Raw genomic sequence first — 27,875 nt, 5'->3', positions numbered from 1 at the left:
ATCTAATGCGGGCTTTATTTAAAAACAAACAAAACCAGGAAATACATGGAAAAACTTCTTGGCTACTGTTATTTTTCGAGCATCCAGGGATGTTTGTCCAACTAATTTTATTTATATTTACACTGTTTACATATAATTTTGAACATTTTAGCTGGTTTTTACGGTATACCTGAGCTTTCTGTTTTCTTCTCTTCATTCCTGATAGATTGCTTGGGCTTTAAACAAAGGTGTAAAAACAGAATATAAACAATTCTGGGATGTGGATCTTGGAGTTACATATATACCGTGGGAAAAAGTTAAAGTGGATGACTTGGAAGGTTTTGCAGAAGGAGGCATGATTGACCAGGAAACTGTAAATACTGGTAAGAACACTAAGGGTAGTTTTATTGTTCAAAAAAAAGTATGCTTAAAAGGTTGTGATTGATAAGAGTTGTGCATGGTAAGATGAATTGCGCTTATTTTATTTCCTGGATTCTACCCTCCCCCAAAAAGAGAAAAAAACTGAAACACTGCCATTTCCAGTGTGTATGCTTAATGGGTCTTATTTCCTAAGTGTCAGAGTATAGTGTTTTAGAAGTCTATAAATGTAGCATTTTTCCTGTAAGTCTTTTAAAAAGTTTTGCTTTTAGAGAAAGAGCAAATATGAGTATATGGAGACTTTTTTAAACTAAATATTTCAGTTACTTGAATTTATTTTTTATTTTTTATTTTTTTTAAGATTTTATTTATTTTTTGCCAGAGAGAGAGGGAACACAAGCAGGGGGAGTGGGAGAGGGAGAAGCAGGCTTCCCGCCGAGCAAGGAGCCCGATGCGGGGCTCAGTCCCAGGACCCCAAGATCATGACCTGAGCCGAAGGCAGCCACTTAACGACTGACTGAGCCAACCAGGCGCCCCTCAGTTACTTGAAGTTAAATAAGAACTGGGGATGTAAGAAGTTTCTTTGAAGAACTTCCTAGATTATTTTGATTAGTATCCATGTTGAGAATGGCAGGAATAGAATCTTCGTTTAGAGAGCTGTAGTTCGATTCATGTAGTTCTAGAGTGCTTATAACCAAATGATCACTGGCCTATTTTTTTTATGTGTTTTTATTTTTAAAAATACCAGTTATAAATCCACAAAATGGTTAGCATTTATAACCAGTAAGAAATCTTAAAATGGATACTTGGAAAACAATTGTGAAATGTGGTATATAGCTTATTTCTTCACATCTTAGCTCTTTTACCAAAGTAAGCTAGCTAATTTTCAGGGTATCTTCATCCTTAGGCCAGTGCAAATATTTTCAAACACTTTTTCAGTGTTTTCATCTTGGTCTTTTTTTCTTCTTGATGGATATTCTCCTAAACACTTATTCAGTAAATATTTAAGTTCCTACTGTATGCCAGCCATGATTTTAGGAACTGGGATTATATCAGTGAGACAGACAGACAAAAATCCTTCCTGTCATGGAGTGCACATTGTAGTAGAGGGGTTGACAGCCTATAGCCCATGGGCAAATCCTGCCGGCAGGCTCTTCTGTAAAGTTTTATTGAAACACAGCCATACTCAGTTGTGTTTACCTATCTTATATGACTTTTTTTCAATAGCAGTTGAGTAGGTGCAACAGAAAACATCTGGCTCATAAAGTCTAAGATACTTAGTATAGGAAAAATTTGCCAACCCATGTTTCTAGTGGAAAGAAACATAATAAACAAAATAGATAAACTATGTAATATTTCTAGGTTGATAAGTTCTAAGAAGAAAAAGCAGGGAAAAGAGGTGGGTAGACAGTACGGGTGTGGAGCTATTGCAGTTTTACGTGAAGAAGATCTAATGGAGAGTGATACTTGAAGGAGTGAGATGTGCAGCTCTCTGGAGAAAGAGCATTCCATACAGAGGGAACAGTATGTGCAAAGTCTATTAAAAAATTATGAGCCCAGTATGATTTGAGCAAAGTTAGTGAGGAATGAAAAGTAGGAGATAAAGTCAGAGAGGTGTACAGAGAGACAGTCCTATAAAGTCTTATTAGTCATTATAATGACTTTGATCTTTACTCTGAGGGAGGTGGAGAACCAGTGGAAGAACCATGAGAGCTTCTTTGTTTTATTCTTGCATAGCTGTGCTTTCAGAAAGATTTTTCTTTTTTGGGTTAATACTTTTCCTTGTCGGTCTCCCCTTGTACCTTGTGATGCAAGATAGTAAGATTTGATCCTCTTATATCAGACAGCCTTTGAGGTATGATATCCCCTCAGTATTTCAGTTATCTTTCATTTGTGTTTTGTGTGATGCTTCTTTGAACTCCTTAGTTAGTATTCTCATCAGACTTATCTGGGCAAAACCGAGGTTGGCACCTGTAGTTGTGGACACGTCTTAAAGATGTGCCAAGGTAGATGAAGGACGTAGAGAAGAAATAAATATATAGATAGAAATAAAATGAAAATTTGCACCTATCCAGAGGAAATCAATTTCAAATATTTTGTTTAGAGTGGGAAACTGTGAAAAGCTCAGAACCCGTTAAAGAGACGGTGCAGACAACTCAGAGCCCAACTCCAGTTGAAAAGGAGACAGTGGTCACAACCCAGGCAGAGGTTTTTCCTCCACCTGTTGCTATGTTACAGGTTAGTGCTGGGTGTTTGTTACTGTTAATGTGTTGTCTTATATTTCTGTTTTCACTCGTGTATTTACTTTATAAAACTTGGAGGAAGTTGTCCAAAATAGAATAAGTAGTGGAGTTGAATCAAATAATTTTGGGGAAATTTTTTTTTTTTTTTTTTTTTTTTTAGAAATGGTGTCATTTATATATAAATGTTTATTTATTGTACAAGTATTTATCCGTGGTCTCCTTCTATGACATTCACTGTTCTAGGCACCTGGGATAAGGACATATCAGTGGAAAGAAAACCACACAAACCCCTGCCCTTATGCAGCTTTTGTTTTCAGTAGGGGAGACAAAATGCAAAATAAGTAAGTTTGTGAGATACTGTGGAAGGAAAAGGGAGTGTGAGGGTTATCAGGGTACCTGGATAAGTGATTATGATTGTAAATAAAATGGTAAGAGCAGACTCGAGAATGTGACATTTGAACAACAACCTAAAGTTGCTGAGGTAATTAACCATGTGACTACCCGAGGAAGAGCACTCGAGGCAGAGGGAGCATCTAGTTCAGAGGCCTAGGCCAGGAGCATATTTGGTGTGTTCCAGGAATAAGGGCTAGAAGTGAAGTGAATGAGAGGCAGCTTAGCGGAAGGGAGAGTTCTAGAAGGACTCTGGTTTTCACTCTGAGATGGAGCATTATTGGAGGAATTCGAAGAAAGCAGTGACTTGATCTGGCTTCAAAGGTTTTAAAAGATTTGGTTTTAAAGGATTGCACTGGCTACTATTTTGAGAATAGACTAGTTGGGCATTAATAGAAGCAGGGAGACCAGTGAAGAGACAGTTGTAGCAATCCAGATGAGAGCTGTTGGTTCAGACTAGACTGATGGCAGTGGAGAGAATAGGAAATGGTCAGATAATTAATTAGGGGTTATGTGATGGTGTGTCCAGTGGGCTTTTGTGGCATGATGAGACTTGACTTGTGAGAAAGAGAAGAGGTAAGGTTTTTGGTTTGAGAAATTGGAAAGATGAAACTCTCCTTATCTGAGCACGGGAAAGACATTTGGGAATTCAGTTTTGCACAAGGAAGTATGGCGTGTCTTTCAGACAATGAAGTTGAATAGACCATTGATAATACATACTTTAGGAAAGAGGTACACCCACAGTACAAGTAAATATTTGGGAATTATTGTGCCTAGGATGAGTAGAAAATACCTATGCTAGGAGTACAAAATAAACTTAGGAGAAATTCACGCCATTTTGAAACTTACTGACCTGCTTCCTAATGGTTAGGTTGCATACCATAGCTGGGTATTTTAAATTTAGTGGGAGGTGGCAGTTTAAAATTGATGATGATATTCACTATTCAGGCAGGTGCCCATTACTTTACATCACTTGAATGTAAGATAGATTTCAGTCTTCATGTATACTATCCGTTGAATAACACTGCCTTGCTTTTACCCAAGTTAGAGTCAGTTATAAGTATGCAAGAAGGCAAATAACAAAACAACTTAATATAATGGTATTTGTCATCTCCCTTAGAAAGAAATAGAAATTTTTTACCTTTTGTTGTTCCAAGATGTAATCGTTGCTAATGGATAAGGTGATTTATGGACTTTTTTTTTTCTATCCACAAAAGATTCCAGTAGCGCCAGCCGTGCCTGCAGTTAGTTTAGTCCCACCAGCATTTCCTGTCTCAATGCCGGTTCCTCCTCCTGGATTCAGTCCAATCCCTCCACCTCCTTTTCTGCGAGCAAGTTTTAACCCTTCACAACCACCTCCTGGTAAGGAATTTTCATCTTTTTTTTTTTTTTGGTAAGATTTTATTTACTTGAGAAAGAGCGTGAGCAGTGGGGAGGGGCAGTGGGGAAGGAGAGAAGCAGACTCCCCACTGAGCAGGGAGCCCAACATGGGCCTCGATCCCAGGGCCCTGAGATCATGGCCTGAGCCGAAGGCAGGTGCGTAACTGACTGAGCCACCCAGGCACCCCAGGAATTTTCATCTTATGTGTACTCTACTTAGAATATCATTCATTCATTCATTCATTCAAAAAAAATTTTTTTGATTTATTTTCCTTAAGTAAACCCTACACCCAATGTGGGGCTTGAACTAATGACCGCAAGATCAAGTCACATGCTCTACTGACTGAGCCAGCCAGGCGTCCTACAATATCATTCAAATTGTTATTTTTCCAGGTTAAAATGCTATAGAGTATCAATTCTCAAACCTTAGCATACATAGGGATCACTTGGAGGGCATGTTAAAACAAAGTGTGCTGGGCCTGGCCTCCTTTTGCTTCACTAAGACTGAGGTGGGGCAAGACACTTGTATTTCTAACAAGTTCCCAGGTGATGGAGATGGTTGAAGGACCAGTATGGACAGAGAAAAAAAATGGAATCCTTTACGTATTGAAATATTCTTAAAAGAATTTAAAATTTATGTTGAATTTTTCGTATCAGAATTCTCTGTAGTTACCACCCATTCATCAGGAAGTATGCATTAAATTATATAGATTGTTCCTCCTAAAAATCATGGTTTTCATTTTGACATAAATTATAATCTATCTAAAAATGCTAATTGAATTTGTAATACTTTTTTTGACCTTACGAATTTTTGATAAAGGTTCCTTGAGTCAGCATTTCTAGTTTAGAAACTATATAGATTACTTAACACACACCAATTAAATACAAATAATAGCTTAAATAGCTTAGAGATAGAACTTTTGGTATTAGGCCATGGGAGGTTAGAAGAATGAGGGAGAGACACAGGGAGCAAATGATATACATTGTTTTTCTTTCTTTTTTTTTTTTAAGATTTTATTTATTTATTTGAGAGAGAATGAGAGCACGAGAGGGAAGAGGGTCAGAGGGAGAAGCAGACTCCCTGCTGAGCAGGGAGCCTGATGCGGGACTCGATCCCAGGACTCTAGGATCATGACCTGAGCCAAAGGCAGTCGCTTAACCAACTGAGCCACCCAGGCGCCCGATATACATTGTTTTTCAAAGCTATTTTTATCTTTCTTTGAGCTTCATGAACTCTTCGCATATTGTAAGAAAAAAATACTTTGGTTTCTATAATTTAAGTTCTTACCAATTGAACAGAATTCCTAAAAATTCCTCAACATTATCTGAGAATAGTTGTAATTTATTTGTCATATAACAAAATTTTCACATTGTAATTAAATATATAACTTGAAATTGATGCAGATATTATAAGAATTCTTTTTTATATGTTAAAGATTGGAAAATTTTTCTTGTCAAATATTTTCTGTATTTGGAATCTGAATTAAAAATTTTTTTCGGAAGATAATTTTAAGATTTATTTTAGAGAGATGGTGAGGGAGGGGCGGGGGGAGAGACTCAAGGATACTCCGCATGGAGTGCAGAGCTTGATGTGGGGCTTGATCTTGCAATCTTGAGATCACGATCTGAGCCGAAACCAGGGGTCGAGTGCTTAACTGACTGCACCCCCTAGGCACCCTTTCAGAAAATAATTTTAAAGGATTATTTCAAAAACCATACCACATAGACTTTGTAAAGTCATTGTGCAGCATTCATTTGTTGAAAATCACATATCTTTATTTTTAGCCACTGGTTTTTTTTGTTTGTTTTTTTTATTAAAAATTTATTTGGGGGCGTGGAGGAGGGAGCGAGCCCGGGGGAGGGGCAGAGGGAGAGAATCTTCAAGCAGACTTCCTGAGGAGCATGGAGCCTGACATGGGGCTCGGTCTCACGACCCATGAGAACATGACTTGCGCCAAAACCAAAAGACGCTTAACTGACTGAGCCACCCAGGTGCCCCTTTAGCCACTGTTTTTAAATTGAATTTAATGGTGGCTCTATATCTTAAAAATGCAAGGAAACAGGTTTATAGTTTGATCATTTGACATTTAAAATTATTAAACAGTCAATGTTAAATTGAAGGTTTATTTCAATGCTCAAAACATAATATAGTAACATCCAAGGCTAATGAAAATATCTTGATCTAGTAGATAAACAGCATGTAAATCAAAGAAATATAATAGCACATTTTACAGATGACATTATTGCATATAGTGTTATCAACAGCTTGAAATACAGTATTTAACTGCCCGTGCAGTCATTGTGCTAACATATGAAACAGGTTGCCTGGCTTCTATTAATCTTTGACTTTATAGCATCGTAGAGAGTGCCACAGGACTTCCACAAATGAGCAAATAAATAGGACACGATCATGATAAGGATCTCTGTGCTTCACTTAGCTTACTAAGGATCAAATATAAGGTAGTGTTTCTAAAAGTGATTTTTTTTTAAAAGATTTATTTTAGAGAAGTGTGCTCATGAGTGTGGGGCAGGGAGGGACAGAAGGAGAGGGAGGGAGAATCTTAAGCAGACTCCCTGATGAGGGTGGAGCCAGACGGAGGGTTCGATCCCCCAACCCTGAAATCATGACCCCAGCCAAAATCAAGAGTCAGCTGCCCAACCAGCTGAGCCACCCAGGCGCCCCTAAAAGTGATTTTTTTAGATGAAGAATATATTCACAAATAGGAGGTCATAGTAATGGAAGACTGTTTTAAGAATGTAGAATTTCATTTATAGCTGTTGAAACTTTTGAGTTAAAAGAAGTAACTCTTAATGCTATTTTGTTTTTGGTCTTTTTTTTCCCCGTGTAGGTTTCATGCCACCTCCAGTTCCACCACCTGTTGTACCACCACCCACCATTCCACCAGTAGTACCAACATGTGAGTTTTCTACTTGGGGAATTTTCTTTATTCATGGTGGTAGTAACCTGTTGATTCTCATTCATAACAAATTATTGTTAATTTTTTTATTATGGAAATTTTAGACAAATTTTTTTTGTTAAATGATTTCTAAAAAATTAACATGTGATAGTCATTCTATATTCAGATTTGCTCAGTTGTCTCAAAATGTCATTTATAATTGGTTTTAGTCAAAATTCAAAGAAGAGTCCCCAGATCACATTTGTGTGGTTTGTTTTGTGTATTAAATGTCTTAATATAGAGCAGTCCTGCTGAGACCCGCCTTTCTTTTTTAATTCTTTATGTCTTTGATTTGTTGAAGAAACAGTTTACTTCTGTATGCAAGATTCCAGACAATGGATTTGGTTTTGCTTCTTTGTGGCATCATATTTGTTCCTCTGTCTTCTGCTTTTTCTGTACATAGAAGTTTTTTAGCACCAAAGGTTTGCTTAGAATCTCCTTCAACATTTTTAGCAACAGTATTTAACTGCTGGTGGGTGCTATAGACTTGATATTTCATCACATCAGGAGCCATGCAGTTTCTTCTTATCCCACTTTCAGTGGTGTTAAGATGGATCAGAGCATTCAGGTAACGGAACCTGGTCATTAAAAAACTTTCGCTTCAAGTTTTCATCTGATGGTTTCATCCATTGATCATTACTGCTTTTTAATCTTTCCATTAGTTGCAAAGTGCTAATCTTTTGAATTTTAAAATTTTTCCACATTTCTTACCTAGAATTTTTCTATTAAAAAAACCTTTTCTTACAACTAGTATTTAGTTATCTTGATGTACATTTGTATAGGAGAACCATGGTAGATGCTAAGTTCTTATCTCTAAGTGCCATTTTTCAGTGTGATGAGTTTAGTTCTATGGGTATTTCCAGTGATATCTGGTGACTGAAGGGGAAGAGGCTTTTTCTTATTTCTGATTTTTTCTTATTTTCTTTCTCTCCCTTTCCTCTTCATCTCTTCTTCATTTTCTTTAGTGTTTATGGAGTAATAGAGTTTAGAGCAGTTGCTTTCACTTTTCTTTCTGAAGTTCAATTTGTTTTATCTTTAGACAGCAAGACCTTTTCATCGTTGCTTCTCTATCCTTTTGAGATGACTACATCGGTTTGGGAGAACTTAGTTGGTTCAGAGGACTTTAGTGTAAGGACAGTATATGTGACAGAGAACTTAACCTGTTGATAATATCCATTTTCCTTATATTTGTGAACTCTTCTCTACTTTTCTTTCTGACAGGATTAGGATCCTCCTTTTTTCTTATTTTTGGTTAATTAGGAAGAATTCTTTGTTTTTCCTAAAAATTAGAAGAGTGTTCTGAAGCCATTTCTGAATTGAGCATTCACAGAGATTCATCCTAGAGTTTACCTCCCAATTATTTCTTTAGTTTATTCATTTTAGAAAATCTGGGATCACTTGAATGGAGAAAGAGAAATACATCCATGTGTCAGGTACTCTCCTAGTTGCTTACACTGTCTTGTTTAATTCTCATAATTCCCATACATGATTGCAGGTGGTTTTGTTCCTATTTTATAGCTCTGTTATGTGCTAACAGTATGTCCAGGTAAGTTGGAGTTATATGTGAGGATAAAACAATTCTTAAAATTCCCAAGTAAATGATGTAACTGTGTTGTGGCATAAACTAGACTAAAAAGTCTGATGGTTTAATTGTGACTTTATATTCCTCTGGTTCTGTTTTTTAACATATAAATGACATATACACTTAAGGAGTTTTCTACTCATTCTTTAAAATGGAATGTTTATACCTTTTTATTTGTAGTCCACTTTACCTCTTCTTAATGTGATGGGTTTTCTAACCTCATTTGACAAGAAGTAGTGAATGTAAGGACCCTAGTACATTATAATTTCAAGGGGATTGAGGAGATTTGTATCATTGTATGTATTTGTCAGTCTGCATGAATCATTTCTGTATATTCAGAAATTCATGTACTGACATTCTTGGAAATTATTTTTTGTACTATTGGCATTTTCTTTGTAAGTACTGGTCCTTATTTTACTAAACATTTTTTATGAAAATATTTCTAAAAATTATTGTTTTCCCTTATTAGAAAAAAAGCTCTCAATGTAATTTAGCCTCTTCTTGATGACTTGTTATTTTGAGCGTCAGTTATTATATAGTGTGCTAGGTAGGTGCCAGTAAATAAAAACAGTCAAACTCTAAGAAGTTAGTTTTCATTATAAATAAAATATAGAGGGACCAGAAGAGAATTCCTGTATGTTACGGTAACTGAGTAGTTTTACCAAACAACTGGGGAGAGAGGACAGGAAGCTATTGAAAACTTTGGCAGGGCCAGGGTTGGTCATGGTTAATATTTTTAAATTAGCACATGAATTGCTTGCCTAATAAATCTGAAATATATTTTCTCCTTCTTTAAACAGCTTTAGTGCAGCCACCATTATCCATGACTCCAGAAACTGTGAAAGATGTTGGATTTGGTGGTCTTGTCTTACCTGGTGGTTCTGTTGCCAGCAGTCTTGCTACTTCCACTCTGCCAGCTGGAAATGTTTTTAATCCTACAACTAAACAAGCAGAGCCTGAAGAAAAAGTACCTCATCTTCTAGACCACCAGATTCCTTCTGGTGAAAACACCAGATCAGGTAAACATATAAATTCCCCAGAAATACATAGTTAAATCATAAGCACTACTTCTCTATATTGGTGTTTAGTTTTGAGATGCCGTGCATTTGTAACCAGTTAAGTGCACCAGTATTGAAATGTTGCAATGTTTAAAAAGAGATCACTATCTCCTAGAATTTCTCTTTGAAAAAAGTTGGCATTCTGTTCAGGATAGTAATAGATTTTGGCACCTTTCTTTCTTCGACCTCCACCGCTCCTTTTTTGGGCCTATTGGAACTGCTTTAATGTGTTGGTATCAAAATACAGTTGCACAAAATATATATACTTAAAGAAAGATAAGAATGAGTAAGTATTAGGTATGAATAACTTCTACCCAGTATTCTCTACCTAGGTCTAAAAGATAAATATATTTGAAAGTAGCAAGTCCTCTTGTATGGCACCACTGTTAGTATATTAAAACTTGTTTGTACTTTAGAAACATCCTTATTAAAGGTGGAGAATTACTATAATACCTGACATTTTTCTTTAAATGTTCTGTGTAAAGATTTTTAAGTAACATCCCACTTACGTTTTAATATTTAAATTTCACTGTGCATGGTATTTAATAATTTTAAGTTTTGTTCAATAAATATCTAATGTGTCTTGATTCTTCTGGCATACGAGTAGTTGATTAACTCTAGGCCAGCTAACTATAGCATTAGTAATGACAAATGTAGTTTCCTTTTATACCAGAATGATTTTTTGTGTTATTTTTCCTCTTTCTGTTTTAGTGATTCCAAATGATATTCCAAGTAGCCCTGCAATTTTAGGAGGACAGCCGCCAAATGTAACAAGCAATTCTGGAATTCTGGGAGTCCAAAGACCAAATGTATCGAGTAATTCTGACATTATTGGAATCCGGCCATCTAATGTTTCCAGTAGTTCTGGGATTATTGGAGCCCAGCCACCAAATATTCTAAATAACTCTGGAATTTTGGGACTACAGCCACCAACTGTGTCAAGTAGTTCTGGACTTTTGGGAGTACTCCCCCCAAATATCCCTAATAATTCCGGACTTATAGGAGTACAGCCACCAAATGTTCCAAATGCCGCTGGACTTTTGGGAACACAACCACCAGCTGGGCCTCAAAACTTACCCCCTTTAAATCTCTCTAGTCAAAGGATGCCCACAATGCCAATGTTAGACATTCGTCCAGGACTAATACCACAGACACCTGGACCAAGATTCCCTTTAATACAGCCTGGAATTCCACCCCAAAGGGGAATCCCTCCCCCATCGGTACTTGATTCAGCTCTTCATCCACCACCCCGTGGTCCTTTTCCTCCAGGAGATATTTTTAGTCAGCCAGAAAGACCTTTTCTAGTTCCTGGAAGACAAAGTGTAGACAATGTTACCAATCCAGAAAAAAGGATACCACTTGGGAATGATAACATTCAACAGGAAGGAGATAGAGATTACCGGTTTCCTCCCATTGAAGCCAGGGAAAGCATTAGTAGACCTCCCCCCGTGGATGTTAGGGATGTGGTTGGACGGCCTATAGATCCAAGAGAAGGTCCTGGAAGGCCTCCATTAGATGGTAGGGATCATTTTGGAAGACCTCCTGTCGATATTAGAGAGAATCTTGTGAGGCCAGGCATAGATCATCTTGGTCGAAGAGACCACTTTGGCTTTAATCCAGAGAAGCCCTGGGGGCATAGAGATTTTGATGAGAGAGAACATCGGGTTCTACCTGTCTATGGTGGTCCAAAAGGCTTACATGAAGAAAGAGGTAGATTTCGGTCTGGAAACTATCGATTTGATCCTAGAAGTGGTCCTTGGAACAGAGGATTTGGACAAGAAGTTCACAGAGATTTTGATGACCGCAGAAGACCCTGGGAGAGGCAAAGGGACAGGGATGACAGAGATTTTGATTTCTGCAGAGAAATTAATGGAAACCGCCTTGGACGAGATAGAATTCAAAACACCTGGGTCCCCCCTCCTCATCCTCGGGTTTTTGATTTTTTTGAAGGGGCCACTTCTCAACGAAAAGGTGATAACGTGCCTCAGGTTAATGGTGAAAATACCGAGAGACATGCCCAACCACCACCTTTACCAGTACAGAATGATCCTGAACTTTATGAAAAACTGACATCTTCAAGTGAAATAAACAAGGAGAAGAGTGACACAGTTGCTGATATAGAAAGTGAACCAGTGGTAGAAAGCACAGAAACTGAGGGGACATAATCATCACTCAGTAGGTAAAAGATACCTTTTGTAAAGTTGTCATCTCTCTGTAATAGATTAATGGCTGACTGGACCATAGTTGTTCACTTTTGTCTGCCAGAATTAAGTTAATCTGATGTTCATGTTCACCTTTCTCTTAAAATAATTGTACAACTGACTTGTATAGACATTGTTCTTAATATGAACATGGTAGGTAAACATTTTTTTATTTTTCTGATAAAATATAAATGTTGCCCCCAGATTCTTTTAACTTCACGGAAATGAATAACAGCTTGTCAGAGACTTCCTATGGAAGAAAGAATTTTTTAGATACTACCATTAGGTTGGATATGGTAATAGATATATTTCAAAATAGCAAGTGATGGTATATCTTATCCATATCTTTAGGCTGCTGCAGAATTTTAAGGTAATAGACAAAGCTGTGATATTTTATGCAAAGACTGGCTCTAGATATTTGAGGAGCACAATACAGAGATTTTAAAAAGTGATTTTGTAAAATCTACACTATGGTCTCTGTTTCTCCAAAGTAAGTGTTTGTGATTTGTTCCTCATACTGCAGTGAGTAAAAAAGAAAAAAGAAAAAAAAGAAAACAACATAAATATTAAAGTACGTTTCAATGTTGGGTGAATTTTGTTTTTAGATGCCAATAAAACTTACTTGTTTGATAACAGTGTTCTAGGAATTGTATTTTTTTAATCTACAAATTCTTAAAACCCTGGATCATTAGCAGCATGTGCTTATTAGTTGCAGAAGTTTTTTATTACTCTTAACAACAATGAAGAACTGTGTGGTGGAAAAACATGTACTTTGATATAAAAATCATGCAGTCTCATTAGTATGTATGTAATATCTGTGTATATTTATTGTGTAAGTCATAATGTAGATTTTTCTGTTTCTCTGTATGTCTGTCTTCATGTACATACAGAGAAAAATAGCTGATAGTTTAGATAAAATATTCTTCAAAATCGGATAGAAAATTAGAGAAATTTGGCTAGTTGACAATGCTTATAGTCAAAACTCTTCTTAGCTTTTATGAAGGTAAAATAACTATTGTAAAGAAATGCATTGGCCGTATGGCAATTCTGTTTTAATGTAGTTAGGCATGAAACCAGAGTTAGCATGGAGCCAAAATTCACATGAATGCTTGCATTGCTTTGTTTCACATTATATTTGCTATTCTGCATAGACAGTGCTAGTACTAAAGTACTTGTCACTTGCCTGAAGTGGATTTCTTAATTGCACAGAATGTATAGAGGTGTTGGTGGATTTAAAAACATTATATATATCAGGAACAAAGCATCCACCATGTGTTTTGTAGGCTGTGGGTAACACTTCAGATTAGCCTCCAAGGTAAAGTGAGTAGCAGAAAAATTGGGGATTAGTTTTCTATTTATTTATTTATTTTTGCTTTTAATTTTCATTTATTTGCTGTTTGTTCTTCCTTTGGGTTTTACATATATATATATACATATATATAAAACCATTGGTTGTTTTTTTTTCATTCCTAATGAAGGCTTTTATTTGGTCCTATGAATAGACATTTTTGCTCCCTATGCATTCCCAACTATTCATCATTTGCTCTGTTTCTCTAAAATTCTTAAAGCTATGTTTGTCAAGCCTGCCCAAAGTAACGATAGAACACACCAGGTATTTAAAATTGGATTGTTTTTGCTTACCTCTTGATGATCTGAAGAGCTATAAGAGCTTTATGGATGGTTCCTGGCCAAAAATTCAAGTCATTTCTTCTAGGTTCTGAACAGAAATAGTACATTATTTGTTTTGTTACGTGAAGAAGTGGGTACTAGTGGAAACTGGGTGTTTATTTCTATAGTAATTCAGTCCAGTAATTGAATTGGTTTCAGTCTTTTCCTTAGGAAAACAGGAAAAACTGTGACATTGGTACAAAGTATTAATGTTCAGGAATGATTAGCCTTGTCCTTAAGGAACTTATATTGACTGGGATTTCAAACTACTTTAGTTGTATTTACCATTATTAAAATTAAGTGACATTCACTTGGATTAAGTAGCAATAAAAATATAAGACTTTTTAGTGACCTTTGATCCCACGTTTTTTTTTTTTTATCACTGTTGGGCCTTCATGTGCAAACTTGAAAACAAAATATATACAAGTATTGCACTGCTTTGAAGATTCTGGTGGTGAAAGTTAACCTAATCAGTTGTCAGTACTGTAGAATCGCATCTTGGGAGTGTGTGACACTCTGAAAATAGTTGAAAATAATTAGGTGTACTTGTTCTCACTTTGTTCTTATTTGGTAATACAGTATTTAAGTGAAAGGATATTATTCATCCTCATACTGAATTTCCAAAGTTGATACTTACGTTCATCATTTTTTTAAATAATGGAGAGAAGTTAATTATCTTTAAGTTCGACCCAAGACCTATCATGTTTTGATGCTTTTGATCCCAGTACTGTCACTAGAATGCTAGCCATTAGAAATATGCAAGGAGTAACCTAACCACTTTAATAAAATTGTTCAAAGTGCTGCAGGCAGTATCTACTTTAGCCACCAAATCAATAATGTTTTGATTTGTGATATGTTAGAGAATGATATGACTCTCTGAGGTATTTGTAGACTACAGTTTTAGTAGATACTACTTTTTAAATTTTTTTTTTGTCTTTAAACATTTCATTAAACATTGGCTTCTATTTATAGCATAAATACATATAATGTACTTTGATCATTTATGTTGCAGTTAGAAATTTATTTTACAGCAAAGCAATCATTTGTAGCGTATTATAGATGGAATGCTAAATTTATTTCAATACATAGGATGGACAAATGCTTAGCATTGGAAAATGGAATAGTATAAAATTATCCACTTTAAACTCTGAAAATGACTTCATATAATATTTAATTGATAAAATTTGTTCATTATTTAAGCTCTTATATTATTAGAGTTTCTTTTGTCCTGATAATTTAGTTGCTTCATTAAATTTATTGGCCATTTTCACTCATATAAAAGATTATAGTTATGGAGCTACACATTTAAGATTATTTTGGGGGTGGGTCAGTTTTGTTACATTTGAAAAGAAAGTTACCTCTTTTAATTTGAAAAAGTATTTTTTTTATAAACGAACACCTTAGTTCATCAGATCTAAGGTGCCATTGATTGTGAGAACCATTCAGGAATAAAAAATGTTTCCAACATGACATGCCAGTGATTATAAGACCCATCCTAATTCAGAAATGTCAAAATGTAAAGTGTCTTAGAATCAAAGAAATATGGCATTCATTATGAATTTTATATATATAATCCCTTATTCATTAAGTCATTTAAAGAACATTTTGATGATGTTTTTTGTCATTGTATATATTTTAGATGGGCACAACTTTAAAGAAAAAGAAAATTTTAATATTCAATTAAAAATAATTTTGTTATACCTTATGTGCCTTTATTATCATTACTTTATCGGGTGCTATGTTAATAAAATATCTTAAGGGCTTTTAACTCTTTCAGAGAAAGAAAACATTAACATTTTTCTCTTTAAATATTTTACATAATGTAGAAGAGGAGAAGCAAGTACCTTTATATTCATTTTTAAGATAGGTAAAATTAAAAACTAAATATTTGTAAATAGCCATAAATACTGCAGTGTGGCAGAGAATTATAAATGTTTCCTTAATTGAGGATGTTGTGGTTTTATATAAAACATCTTTTAAACTGTAAGTTTTAGGCACTAAAATTTTTGTTTTCCGCTTCTGAAGAAAAAAAGATGACTACTTTTTAATGGGAGATTTAAAAACAAGATACCTTGTTTTAGCCAAACTTTCTGGAACTAGAATTCAAAATTAATGGCCCAGATTGTTTTCTTGAGGGGGGGCGTTACTTTTAAGTAGGAGCATACATATTGAAAGCAATCTGAAATACACCCCGTCTATGATTCTCAGCCAAGAAATGTATAACAGAATCACCTGCTGGATCTATTTGAAAATATCAGGAGGTAGAGGGATGTCACCACAGACTGACTAATACAGAATTCCCTGGGGAGATACATATTTTTATACACATGTACACACACACACACACACACACCCCTCCCTGGGTGTATTATTTACTTTTTAGATTCCCACATATCACCACTTCAGATAATTTAAAACATGTAAATAGTTAATATACTGTGCACTTGAGATTCTTTAAAAAATTCCTTAAGTAAAATACTTTGGTGATCTAAAAATTATTTTGAGTGTTTCAATAAAGTGTATAATTTGTGGCAGTTGGTGTTGGAGTATGAATAAAAACAGGGAAGTCATTATCACAGATATTTTAAACTCATTAAAGCATTAAGCATTAATCTAAAAATGAAAGCAAAGCGATGGAAAGAAGCATATGAGATGGTTTTATAGGAAGTAATTTTGACTCAAGTGAAACTTTGTCATAGGATACCTCAAAGAAAAATTTACTCGATACCATGGAATTAAATGCTTTGATTATAGAAAGAGCCCTTTTGGGACAAAATTACGAGCATTAAATTTATCAAGGACTGGTAATGTTACTAGTAGGACTACTTAGATGTGGGTTGCACATCAAAAACTAATGCAGATCAGTGGCTTATTTTGCATGAGCTTTGCTCAGACATTTTTCTTCCCCTCTACTTAATTCTCCCCTCTTTCAGGGTGGTCATTTCATTCTGTATGTATACTTAGAAATACTTGGCCTTGTTCTAGTCGCGATATAGAACGAATATTCTAAGTAATTTGGAAACTATATAGAGTAGGTCAAGGGATAGAATTGCGCTAACGGGCTAACTTTATATTGTAGAAGTATTAGGTGCTTTGGATAGTAGGATGATCTATAGTGACAGAAGCAGAGGGAGCTCTTATGCACAGAGCTCACTAGATGGTGGAACTTGGGACTTTAAGCCAAGAATTAATGAGAACTAGATGAGTTTAATGAGTCTGTTACATTTGTGTGGCAATGGCAGAATGTAGCACTTGGTTGACCTGTGGTGTTTGTTCCTCTCTAACCTCCATGGGCAACTATCACTATTTTGTCTTATTTTTCTGCCTTTCTCAGAGTTCTCAAATTCTTCTCATCATAGCACTCTAGCCTCCTTTTTGACCCTTCATTTCAGGCAAGGACTATCAATTGGACAGAACTATGGTGAAAACAATTTGCTGCCGCTTGGCTTAGTGATTTCTAAGGTCATTTCTAGCATTTAAATACATTGAGTCTATGAAATAAATTTTCTCTTCTATAAAAAACCAGTTGAGGAAGCAGGAAGAACAAAGGGAAAGACTAACAACATTGGAACTTTTAAAGACCAGTTTTCATTACATTAGGTTTTCAAAACTGTCTTTCAACATTTGCTAGAGATATGTCTAGACAAGTTACTGTATTTCTAAGCATCATTTCTTAACTAATCTGCAGGGTTATACTTTTTTAAATTATTGATAATATTAGCTAATATTTAATGACATGAACTATGTGACAAGAACTGGGATAATTTTATTACCTATATAAGCCTCATGACAGTCTTGTAGTATTAATATTTCAATATCTATTTTACTAACGAGAAACCTGTCACAGATTTAAGCCATTTCCCAAGGTCACACAACTTGTAAATATTTGAGCAAAGATTGAAACCCAAGTTTGTTACTTTCAGAAATTAGTGTGTACCACCTTCTAAAGTGCCAGACGTACATGGCAGAGGCTCACAAACTATTAGTTCCTCTTCTGTTTAAAAGGCAAATAAATTTGTGCAGAAAAACATAAACTTGAACCACCAATCAGTCTTATCCTTGTAGGGTAAGGCTATATTTAAACACTAAATTGAACTTGTGTTTTCACTATTACAAGTATATGTGGGACTATCTTCTTTTCCTATAGCTAAACAATTACTTCAGCTTCATTTTCTTAGATTCTGTTTTCAGGATTTGGGTTTTTCTTAAGGGTATACCATGATACAATGTTAACTTTCTTAATAACATGCTATTTTGGAGGCAAGTTTGTGTTGCATTGATACTAAATAAGATTTCTTTTTGATTACAGCTTTCCCCACAAATAAAATATCAAAGCCTATTTATTTTTTAAAATGTTTTCATACATGTAAAGCAGAGCCAGTGATTGCTTGCAAATTTATATTTTAAGTTGTGGCTTTGGCAGCTCCTTTCTAAAATTCAGCATTTATATACCGTATGTATAGTCCAAACTTAGTACTCAGTTCTTTTGTGTATAAAACTCCTATATTAGGAATATTCCATGGCTTGAATGAAGTTAAATATGTAAAATTGTCTTTACACATAGTAAGCATTCAGTGTTAGTCTTTATTCAAAGTAGTTTTAGGGTCTGGCTCTTGGTGGCAGTGGATAATTTGCAGTGATTTTACTTTACTTGAATATATAATCTGATTCTAGGATTTCTTTCTCTTCAAGTCTTCTGTTAATATCACTAAACTTAGGTTCATATAAGGTTTAATCCATAGCATGTTATGGTGCTGGCCTCTGATCACCTTTTCCAGAGTCTTTGGAAAGAGGACTCTAAACATTGTGGCCATATTACTGGCTAATTCACATGTCAGGGGAACATGCTTATTATATTTGTGAGTTATACTTCTATTTCTACTACTCTTGTCAAAGGTAATTATTTTGCTTATGTTGTTATTACATGAAATAAAAAATTCCTGTATTTGAACAATGACTTTTTAATAACAGGAGTCTTGTGTTTATTACTGAACTTGGGTCAGTTTGCATATTAATAAGAATATTAGTAAATCAGAAGATGTGTTGAATAAAATTAACCTTTGAAAGTATAAGGGGTAAACTATTGTTTAAGAATTGATATTTTTGTGGTAATTGAAATTACTTTGAACCTTTTTTAAGAAGGAGAGGGTAGCATTTACCATATCAGGAAGTTCTGAAGAGCATGACGTCTTAGATATTGTGGTCATACCCAGGATAAGGATTTAGAGATTTCTAAGTAGTTAAACCATCAGAACTTAATTTAGGACAGTGCTTTTTATAAATTTACTTAATGATATTTTAATTATAGTCCTCTGTTTTTATATTATTTTCTGAATTGTTAGCCAAATGACCACAGGTTACAATGCATTCTTATTACAGGGAGAGAAGAGCTTGGGGGTGGAGAGACTTAACATTTTTGACCTCTGTGTTGTGGACATTGTACATAATTTATGTTCAGAAATACACTGGTAGGGTTTGTTATCTCTCTTTTTTTTTTTTTTTTTTTTACAAATGAAGAAGCAAACCTCAAATCCATGGTTACACAGGTTTTATTTGCACAGGTGTTTGACCCCAGGTTTTGCTGACTTGACTTTAAAAGATGCTGTTTTGGAAAGGTAGATTTTAGTTCATGATCTGTGTAATTAGTTTCCTGCTGTAACATTACCAAAAATCAGGGGGCTTAGAACAGCAGAAACTTACTATCTCACAGTTCCAGAGGCTAGAAGTTCGAATCAAAGTGTGGCAAGAGCCATGCTGTCTCTCTGAAGGCTCTAGAGGAGAATCCTTCCTTTCCTCTTCCAAATTTCTGACAGTTCTCATCAGTCCTTGGTGTTTTTGACTTGTAGATGCATCACTTCAATCTCTGCCTCTGTCGTCAAATGACCAGTGGTCTAACATCGTGTGTCTTCATCTCATCTCTCTGTGTATGTCTGTGTCTCAATTTTCCTCTTATAAGGACATCAGTTATATTGGACTGGGAACACACCCTACTTCAGTATGATGTCATCTTAACTAATTAATCTGCAGTGACCCTATTTCCAAATAAAGTCACATTCTGAGGTACTGGGAGTTAGGACTTCAACATACATTTTTGGAGGACACAGTTCATAACAACAGCCTATGACTGAATTCTGTATTTAAGATTTAAGTAAATAGACCTTGAAAATTCTAGAATACACACAGTAGGAAAGGTAGTCGCATTTTAGAGTGACAAAACACATCTTTATAGAATTCCACTTTTAAATTACTTTGGTGGTTATAACAATCATATTTAAATCCCTAATACAAGTTTTGCAAGCCATTAAACACAGTAGCACTGCCTAGCGTTTTAGATGGATTTGTAATGCCTGTAAATTAAAAGTTAATTTCTTTAGTAATAATTGAACTAAAAGAATTTGCAAAGAAAATCCAGTACTACTAGTATTATATATATATATGATCTATTTACTGTGAATTATTCTTGCATTAAAGAAATTGACTTTAAAAAGTGGAGGTTTTTAAAAACTTTAGTAAATACAGCCACCCTAAAAATTGCTGTGTGTCTTCCCATTTCATTTGTACTGTTTGTATCTTTTAAATAGTATTAACATTTTCTGCTTTGTCTACTCAGTAAGATTTTCCCTTAAGTGATATGATTATCACTTTGCCATTTCATTGGGTTTTTAGAAATTAGTTTTTTATTTGCCAAATGACCACTTCACTATTTTTATTTATCTAGTGTTAAAAACCTTACTACATTTCTCTTTTTTCATAGAATTAGCCAGCAGAATTTGTATTTGATCAAGTAAAAACAACTTTGTATTCACTGAAATCCAAGTTATATGAATATATAGGTCTTTACCAAATAGTTGTCTTAACAAAGGCCCCTGTAACTTTACAGAAATTTGGACAATTCTCTTGATTTTTATTTTAAGAACACCAAAGCACTTAAAACACTGCCTAGCATTTCATATTACGTAGGTATTCACTGTTGTAATTGTTAGTAATGGCCAGTAGAGACTTTGGGACATGCAAATCAGCATTGTGTTAGTTATAAATAATCAAGGGACTATTTGTACAGACCTGAATGTTCAAAATGGGGGAGGAGAGGCTAGGACAGGGACTGGAGTTTTGTATGGTTTTGGAGCTTTACAGGGCTTCTTAGGCTTTTTTTTTTTCTTTTTTAAACCTCCTCGACCTATGTTTGATGGATTACGCTAGTGGCAAGCATCCTACTGACCCAGGTGGCTGGCCTGTCCTGGAGAGATGGCTGTGATCTAATTTCAGGAAGAACAATTAGAACACTTCCTACCTTTGGTTAATTGTTTATGTCCAGATAGTAATAATTTAGTGGTTAAAAATAGTATTCCTGATTTTTTTACTCGATAAAGTAGGAATTCAAGTTTTAAGAGTAGATTTTTTTTTCCCATGGGACTTGAGAAAGGCTGACTTGGTTGAAATGAAAAATAGATCTACACTTCCCCCCATGAATATATTCATGCTAAAAAATGTTGTTAATCACTGAAAATAAACTAAATACTTCCTTAAATTGTGTCTGACTCGATCCATTGTATGGGAAACCAGATTCAGAAAAACAATTTTCAAATTTGTTATTAGATCTCCCTATATGACAGAAAATTTGAAAAACATTTTATCCCAAAGTAAGTCTCAAAATTTTAGATCCAGGAGATTATCTATTTGGGGAGAGAAGTAGTTACTTAACTGTTGCCAATTCTGGAATCTCTAGTCACCCATAGTAGGCAGTTTAAGAAGATACAGTAAGGATCTTGGTTCCACTGGCAATCACAAAATGCCACAGTAACTACAGTAACTAGTTATCTGTTTCAGATGTGAAGCAGTAATTTTTTTTTAAATTAGAGTTTTATAAAAATAACAGACTCTTTAGGGGATAATATAAAATTTAATTTTTACCTTGATATAGAAAGCTAATTTTGGAATGGGGCAGTCCCTTAAAATGTCACAGCTCTAATATTTCTCTGCCACCTTGGCTATTTTATTTGTTGGACCAAAGCTATAGGTGTAGGACTTTACATGGAAGGATCTAAGTACATAATACACCTGCCCCCAAATTCACAATTCAGAGCCTTTCTTTTATTTAAGCTGTGTATTTCAACTTTTCTTCATAATATGACTTTTATACTCTGGGCAAGTAAAATCAGTAGTTCACATTTTAATGAGTGGTAGAGTAAGGTTGATTTCTAAATTAGTATTAGTTTTCAAAGGGTGAAAAAATGGCTCCCCTCACTCCAAAAGCATTTATATTTAATAGTAAAAGTAGGGAATCTGGAAATGGTCATGCATGAAGGAAAAATTTTGATGGAGGGTTCACCTGAGAAACTAGGGGGATAAAGGCACTAGCCTTTGATCTCATGAACCTCTAGCTAAGGGTTATAGATAAGGTTATGGCCTTGATTCTTTCTAAACCACTAAACATCAGATGGAAAGGATTTTAAGAGTTACAGGAATAGTGTAACCAGAGCCTGAAAACAGTCGTGATATATAGGTTCAGAGAATTAAATGAGGCTGACACTTTGTGATTAGCCATTAAGTCCTTTGAGGTATAATTTTCTCAGTTTTACCAAAGGAATACTTTGCTACTTTTCCTTTCATTCTTGGCAGTTTAGATAGCTCTCCGTTTCTTTTTGTAGCTCTAAGTGTCTTTTTGTCTGATGGGGAAAAAAGTGATTATAGAACACTGGCTTGTTGGGTTTGTCATCAAATATCTACTCAGGCACCTTAAACAGAAACTTGGGAAGGAGGTGGTTGAGCTGGGTTGATTTTTTACTTGGTAAATATTTTTGTTGTTGTTCAGTGAGTAGTCTGACTTTATTTTTGTTTCTCTCTTGGCTGTTTACCTTTTTAATTTGACATTTCAAAGTTTCTAACCTAATACAGCTCATAATTGGAAACACGTGCATATATGCACTCACATATTTGCACACACAAACACCACATACTCTCTCAGAGAACCTTCAGCAAATGTAGATTTTCTTTTGATCTTTTTGTGATGGCCCTTGACTATGCTCTCAGGAAATCAGACAATTTAAAACCAGTATCTTTTCTTTCTCTGCTTTGAGTCTCACATCTTCTTACCAAATTTGTATTTCTTTAGCAATTAGATCTTTAAAGCCTAATGTTTTCTTATCAGGGCCTACCTAGTCTTCATTAGAAATATGACTCCTTTAAATGCTCTAGTAACCAGAGACTAATACTAAGTGTATACTCCGTACTAAACATATTCTCAGAGAATGAGAGCAAGCAACAGAGCCACCTATATATAGTTTTTAAAGCATTAATATTAGGGCACCTGGCTGGCTCAGTCAGAAGAGCATGTGACTCTTGATCTTGGGGTTGTCAGTTTGAGCCCCATTGTTGGGTGTAGAGATTACTTACAAAAAAAAAAAGCAGTACTATTTCTGGCTAAAAAAAAAGTACTAGCACTAAATCATTTTTGATTGATCTTCTGATTTATTACAGCCTAACAATACTCATTTACTATCCAGTGCTCTTAATGTCATCAGTATTATGGTTCATCTTGTGAATTTGCTTCAGCTGCTCTCTTGGACCAGTTGAGTCCAAAGCTGCCAAAATTCAGTTGAAGCCGAACAGTACTTGAGAGAGGTGCCAGAGGTGCGCAACAGTGGGGGCGTGTGGCCCTGTTGGCCTTTGACCAGATGCTTTATGTTTAAGTTCAAACAGAGACCTTTCTTCTGTTTTTTTCATTTTCCTTTATGGGCATACTCTTGGCGGTTCTAATTTATGAACCACTGTTCTGAACTTTTTATCCAATTGATAAATTCAAAGTACTTTATTTCATTGAGCCAAGAAGCCTAGGATTGGTTCATGGGAATCAAGATGGAATGTTTGGCTTATCATGCATTAAGAGTACATACTCGAAATGCCAAGCAGTAGACTTCTTGGGATGATAATCAAAAAACAACCAGAAAGCCAGACATTTATCTGGTTTTGGAATTTAGCCCAGGAAAGAAGACCCCTCGGGTACTTCTGCTCAGACAGCCTAATGTTCACCCTTGAGCGCTCTAGTAAATGAGAATTCGTAGCATTCCCAATGCCTCTGTGCCACCATAATTATTCCTACAGCCTTCTGCTTGCTAAGCATAATCTGGAATTTACTTCTGTAACAGAACTGCCAAAGGCCTAGCACCCTTGCTTCTAGCGTTCTCATATCTTTCTGATCTTACAGTTTTCATTCTGTAATTAAAAATCTTTGAAGCCATAGGAGAGGGACTCAACGTATTTTAGGATGCCTTTTTAACTGTAACTTGCACAATAGAAAGAACCTGGAGCCTAAGGAGAGTTAACATTGTAATACCCATCAGTAATGGAATTTGTTACCTCTTTGTGCTACAGTACTCTAGTTGTTTTTTATCTAGAGCAAGGTTAAAAAATGTAGAAGGTGTACCAACATTTCCCTCCCCCGGATAGACACACATACTTTTACTACAACTATGACGGGTACCGTTAATTAAGCTACCCCACACTCTTCCTTGTTAAGTCCCAGGTTTTCTACATTCCTCCAGGCAGCTAGTTGTTACCATGTGAAACCTCTTCATCCTGGTCCTGAAGGATTTGACCATTGAAAATTGTATGCCTTTCTTAAGCAGTGATTCCAGTGTCTTCCACCCACTTGGCAGTGTACAGTTTTTCACTACTTAAGGTGAGGTTTTGTGATGTTATTTTACGTGAACACTGTAAGGATATTCTCCTGTCTTTGCCTTCACTGGCCCTGAGATGCAGTCTCATCCTGCATAAGTTAATTGTTTTATCCTGAATTCTTCAAGTATTTTTAAAACAAAAATAGGAGTACAGAATAAATTATTTCTTAGCTTTTAATTTTATAGATATCATAATAAGGCCCTAATTATATTTGGGCCTTATTTCAACTCTTTATAGGGAAAAGAATCCTCAGTGGAGATGTTAAATGGAATCATTCTATCCTTTGCCATTTGTTTTATGTTGACTTTAACCTTGTCAGTAAAGCTGTTTTCAGTTATTATTAGAAACATGCTAAGACATGACCTCTGAACCCAGTTAATTTTTGTTTCAGATATTAAAGTTTTATTTTTAAAAAAATTATAAGGAGACAGTTATTGAATTACATTAGAGGAGGAGGTTTTATAAGGAAACAGAATTGAAAAGAACTCCGAGAATGGAATTGGGATTAGTATGTTTGCATTATTTCCCAGAGAAAGTAAAGCTGTTGAGAGGCCAATACAAAGATTGTTTAAGAAAGGAGCAGGAATTCAGATTTCTTTCTGAAATGAAAAGGTGAAGTTTTATATCAAGCTTTCATGCTTATGTAATCCAAGTATGTTAGAATAAAATATTTTAAGATTATGGGTGATTGTGGAAATTAGTGCATATGGCCTTGTTGACTTTTTAATTTTGAGCACCCCAAAAATTGGATCCATTTTGTTTATACCAAGAAAAATAAAAGCAGTTTCAGAAATTTGTCCACTTTGGAACTTGACTGAACTCTGTCCTCTGAATTGATTGAAGTGTCTATTAATCTGATTTGCCTAATGTTAGGTTTGAAGTAATTTGGTTTAGTAATGTGCAACCATACATAGATTAAGAGTTGTTTTTCTATGAGTAGCTTAAGATTTGAGCCAGATACTGAAATCCTTTGATGTGCTGACTATAATTGAATTATATTATGTCTAGACTGCTCTTTAACTACACTTAGGTTCTCTTTCTTAATTCTTACCCTTCTTAGCATGTTTCCAAAGCACATGGAATTTCTATTTCTTTTGAGAGGAATAGACATAATCTAACAGCCTTAGGGATAACCTTGATTGCTGTATGAACAAGTTTTCCTTAAGTAAATTCTTTTACTTGCTTGGTTGTAATCCTAGATACCATTTTGTAGTTAGGTTTTGGATAAAGGGCATGGTATTTTCCGAATATCCCCGCTATCAGGAATCATCATATCACAGGCCTCCAGTGTACAGATCAAATTGCAATTAGAGATATACTTGAATGATGTTCACATTGGTCTTTAGAACATGGAATTTCAGCTTAATTTTTCATCCTTTGATCAGTCTATATAGCAGATCCAAAAGTGAACCCAACTTGAATTTTCTTTTCTTTGGAAGAGAATGGGTAACAGATCAAAAGCACTTATTCAATATTAATATCAACTTCACATGGTTGCAAAGCATAAAAGAGTTCTGTTTAGCTAGATAGTCATAGCAAGATTATAATTAACACTGTGGTTTCTCTCTAGTATGCTGAGGTTTATTTAGTACAGACTAGAATCTTTACCTACTATATCTGGGAGTATTGTTTTAACATATTTTAGTGTGAGATATTTGTGTTGAGATGCATTTGGTCTCTTGAGGAAGATCTTGCTTAATGCAAATCCAGTTCTGTTAACTACACATGAAGGTGCTTCAGTAAGTTTATGGATCCAGGAAAAAAAAAAATTACTGGAGCAAGTTCCCTATTTTTTAAAGGATATTTTTAGGAGATTGTTTTTTTTTTTTAAGAGAGGGAGGGGGAGAGAGAACCTTAAATAGGCTCCACGCCCAGCACAGAGCCCATTGCGGGGCTCAATCTCCTGACCCTGAGATCATGACCTGAGCCGAGATCAAGAGTTGGATGCTTAACTGACGGAGCCACCCAGGCACCCCATTAGGAGATTTAAAAATGAGATAAATTTCTTTGCAGATCACTTTCCTTGGTAATGTTGACGAACATTGGAGGTATTATTGTACATCTGGTCCCTTGGTATGCGGGCAGCTGCTTAATCTGTATTGTGAACAAGTACACTTTGACATTTTTAGGAAATTACAAGGCTGTTAAAACATAAGCCAGATTTTCAAGTTGTGAAGACTGTATTTAGAAGATAAAATTTAAGTGAGATGGCTAGTTCCAATGTCTTCTGACCAGTCACTTCTGACAGTGTGCAGCAATGAAGCTTTTGGGACCCAGATATAAATACTAATTTTTTCTCTACACTGAGCATAAATATAATGTGGACTAGTATCCAGAAGCATATGAAAATTAATATGACAGTTTTTCAAATGTGATGACTAATTTAAAATCCCTATTACTTTACTTTTGCGTCTTACAACAAAAATGTGTTGATTTTAATGGGTAGGATTTGGGACAAATACAGAAACTTTCCTACTAAAGACTACAAAATTATGATAAAATTGCATATTCAGGGGCCACCTGGCTGGCTTAGTCTGTAGAGGATACAACTCTTGATCTTAGGGTTGCGGGCTCAAGATTCATATTGGGTGTAAAGATTACTTAAAATCTTTTTAAGAATTGCATATTTGGGGGTAAAAAAAGATAAATTTTTACCCCTAAATTTTTGCTCTGGCAAACAAGAAGATGGTTCTTTTAAGAGTCAGAACACTTTTTAAGCTGATCCAGTTCCTTAAATTGTTAAGGTATTTTAGTAAAGATCCTTTAGTGTAATCCTCAGGCTCAGATTCCTTACTCGTACTATCTTCTGGAGAACTCATAAAGGGAAATACACTGCTTTTCAAGCCTGGGAGTATAGAAAATATTTCTTAGACAGTTTGCTTTCCCTGGTTATATGCCTCTCCCATTCTCCACAGAATCATCCCAAAACTTTTCCACTCCCCATGAAACATGCCTATTTCCCTTCAGCAGAGGACTATCCTCTTTTCGTACAACTGGTGGATGGGAGCCACTTTGTTTCAGCCAGCCTTTCTAAGCTTACTTAAAATTACCTGGTCTCAGCCTCTAGACCATTCGTTCTCAATTTCCCCTCTTTTCCCCAGGAGATATTTAGCAAGATCTGGAGGATTTTTGGTTAACATAACTGGGATGGGGTTGGGAGTACTACTGGTAGCCAGTGAGTATTAGGAGCAGGGATGCTGTTAAACATCCTATAATGCCTGGGACCCACCCCCCCCCCTTGACAGTTCTCTCCAAATGGCAATAGTGCTGGGGCTGAGAAACCTTACTGTAATCTTAGGAGCAAGTGTTACTCCTTACCTCTTTTCTGTATTCCTAACCTTTCCCTCTTCACTTACCCCAAG

The 27,875-nt window shown here is 35.4% G+C and overlaps 1 protein-coding gene across 9 annotated transcripts in view; it reads left to right on the top strand.

Moving 5' to 3' along the window:
• The window catches only part of SCAF8 (SR-related CTD associated factor 8), a 216,059-nt gene that overhangs the window by 68,405 nt on the left and 119,779 nt on the right, over positions 1-27,875 (top strand). For 5 of the 9 annotated variants that reach the window (XM_088023829.1, XM_088023827.1, XM_088023826.1 and 2 more), the window contains 6 exons: positions 206-362; positions 2,462-2,595; positions 4,208-4,352; positions 7,220-7,288; positions 9,710-9,928; positions 10,679-14,187. In XM_088023829.1, the coding sequence (XP_087879955.1) occupies positions 206-362; positions 2,462-2,595; positions 4,208-4,352; positions 7,220-7,288; positions 9,710-9,928; positions 10,679-12,132 (2,178 nt within the window). In that variant the 3' untranslated portion in view covers positions 12,133-14,187. Of the gene's footprint in view, positions 1-205; positions 363-2,461; positions 2,596-4,207; positions 4,353-7,219; positions 7,289-9,709; positions 9,929-10,678; positions 14,188-27,875 lie in introns of those variants that run through there. The other 4 variants (XR_003609283.2, XR_003609284.2, XR_003609282.2 and 1 more) reach the window with 1 other exon arrangement.

This window comes from Eumetopias jubatus, unplaced genomic scaffold, assembly GCF_037043125.1.
Source record: "Eumetopias jubatus isolate StellerSeaLion01/CBP00866 unplaced genomic scaffold, mEumJub1_p1.0 scaffold_6, whole genome shotgun sequence".
In the NCBI taxonomy this organism is placed as follows: Eukaryota; Metazoa; Chordata; class Mammalia; order Carnivora; family Otariidae; genus Eumetopias; species Eumetopias jubatus.
This window is presented reverse-complemented; position numbering and strand designations above follow the sequence as displayed.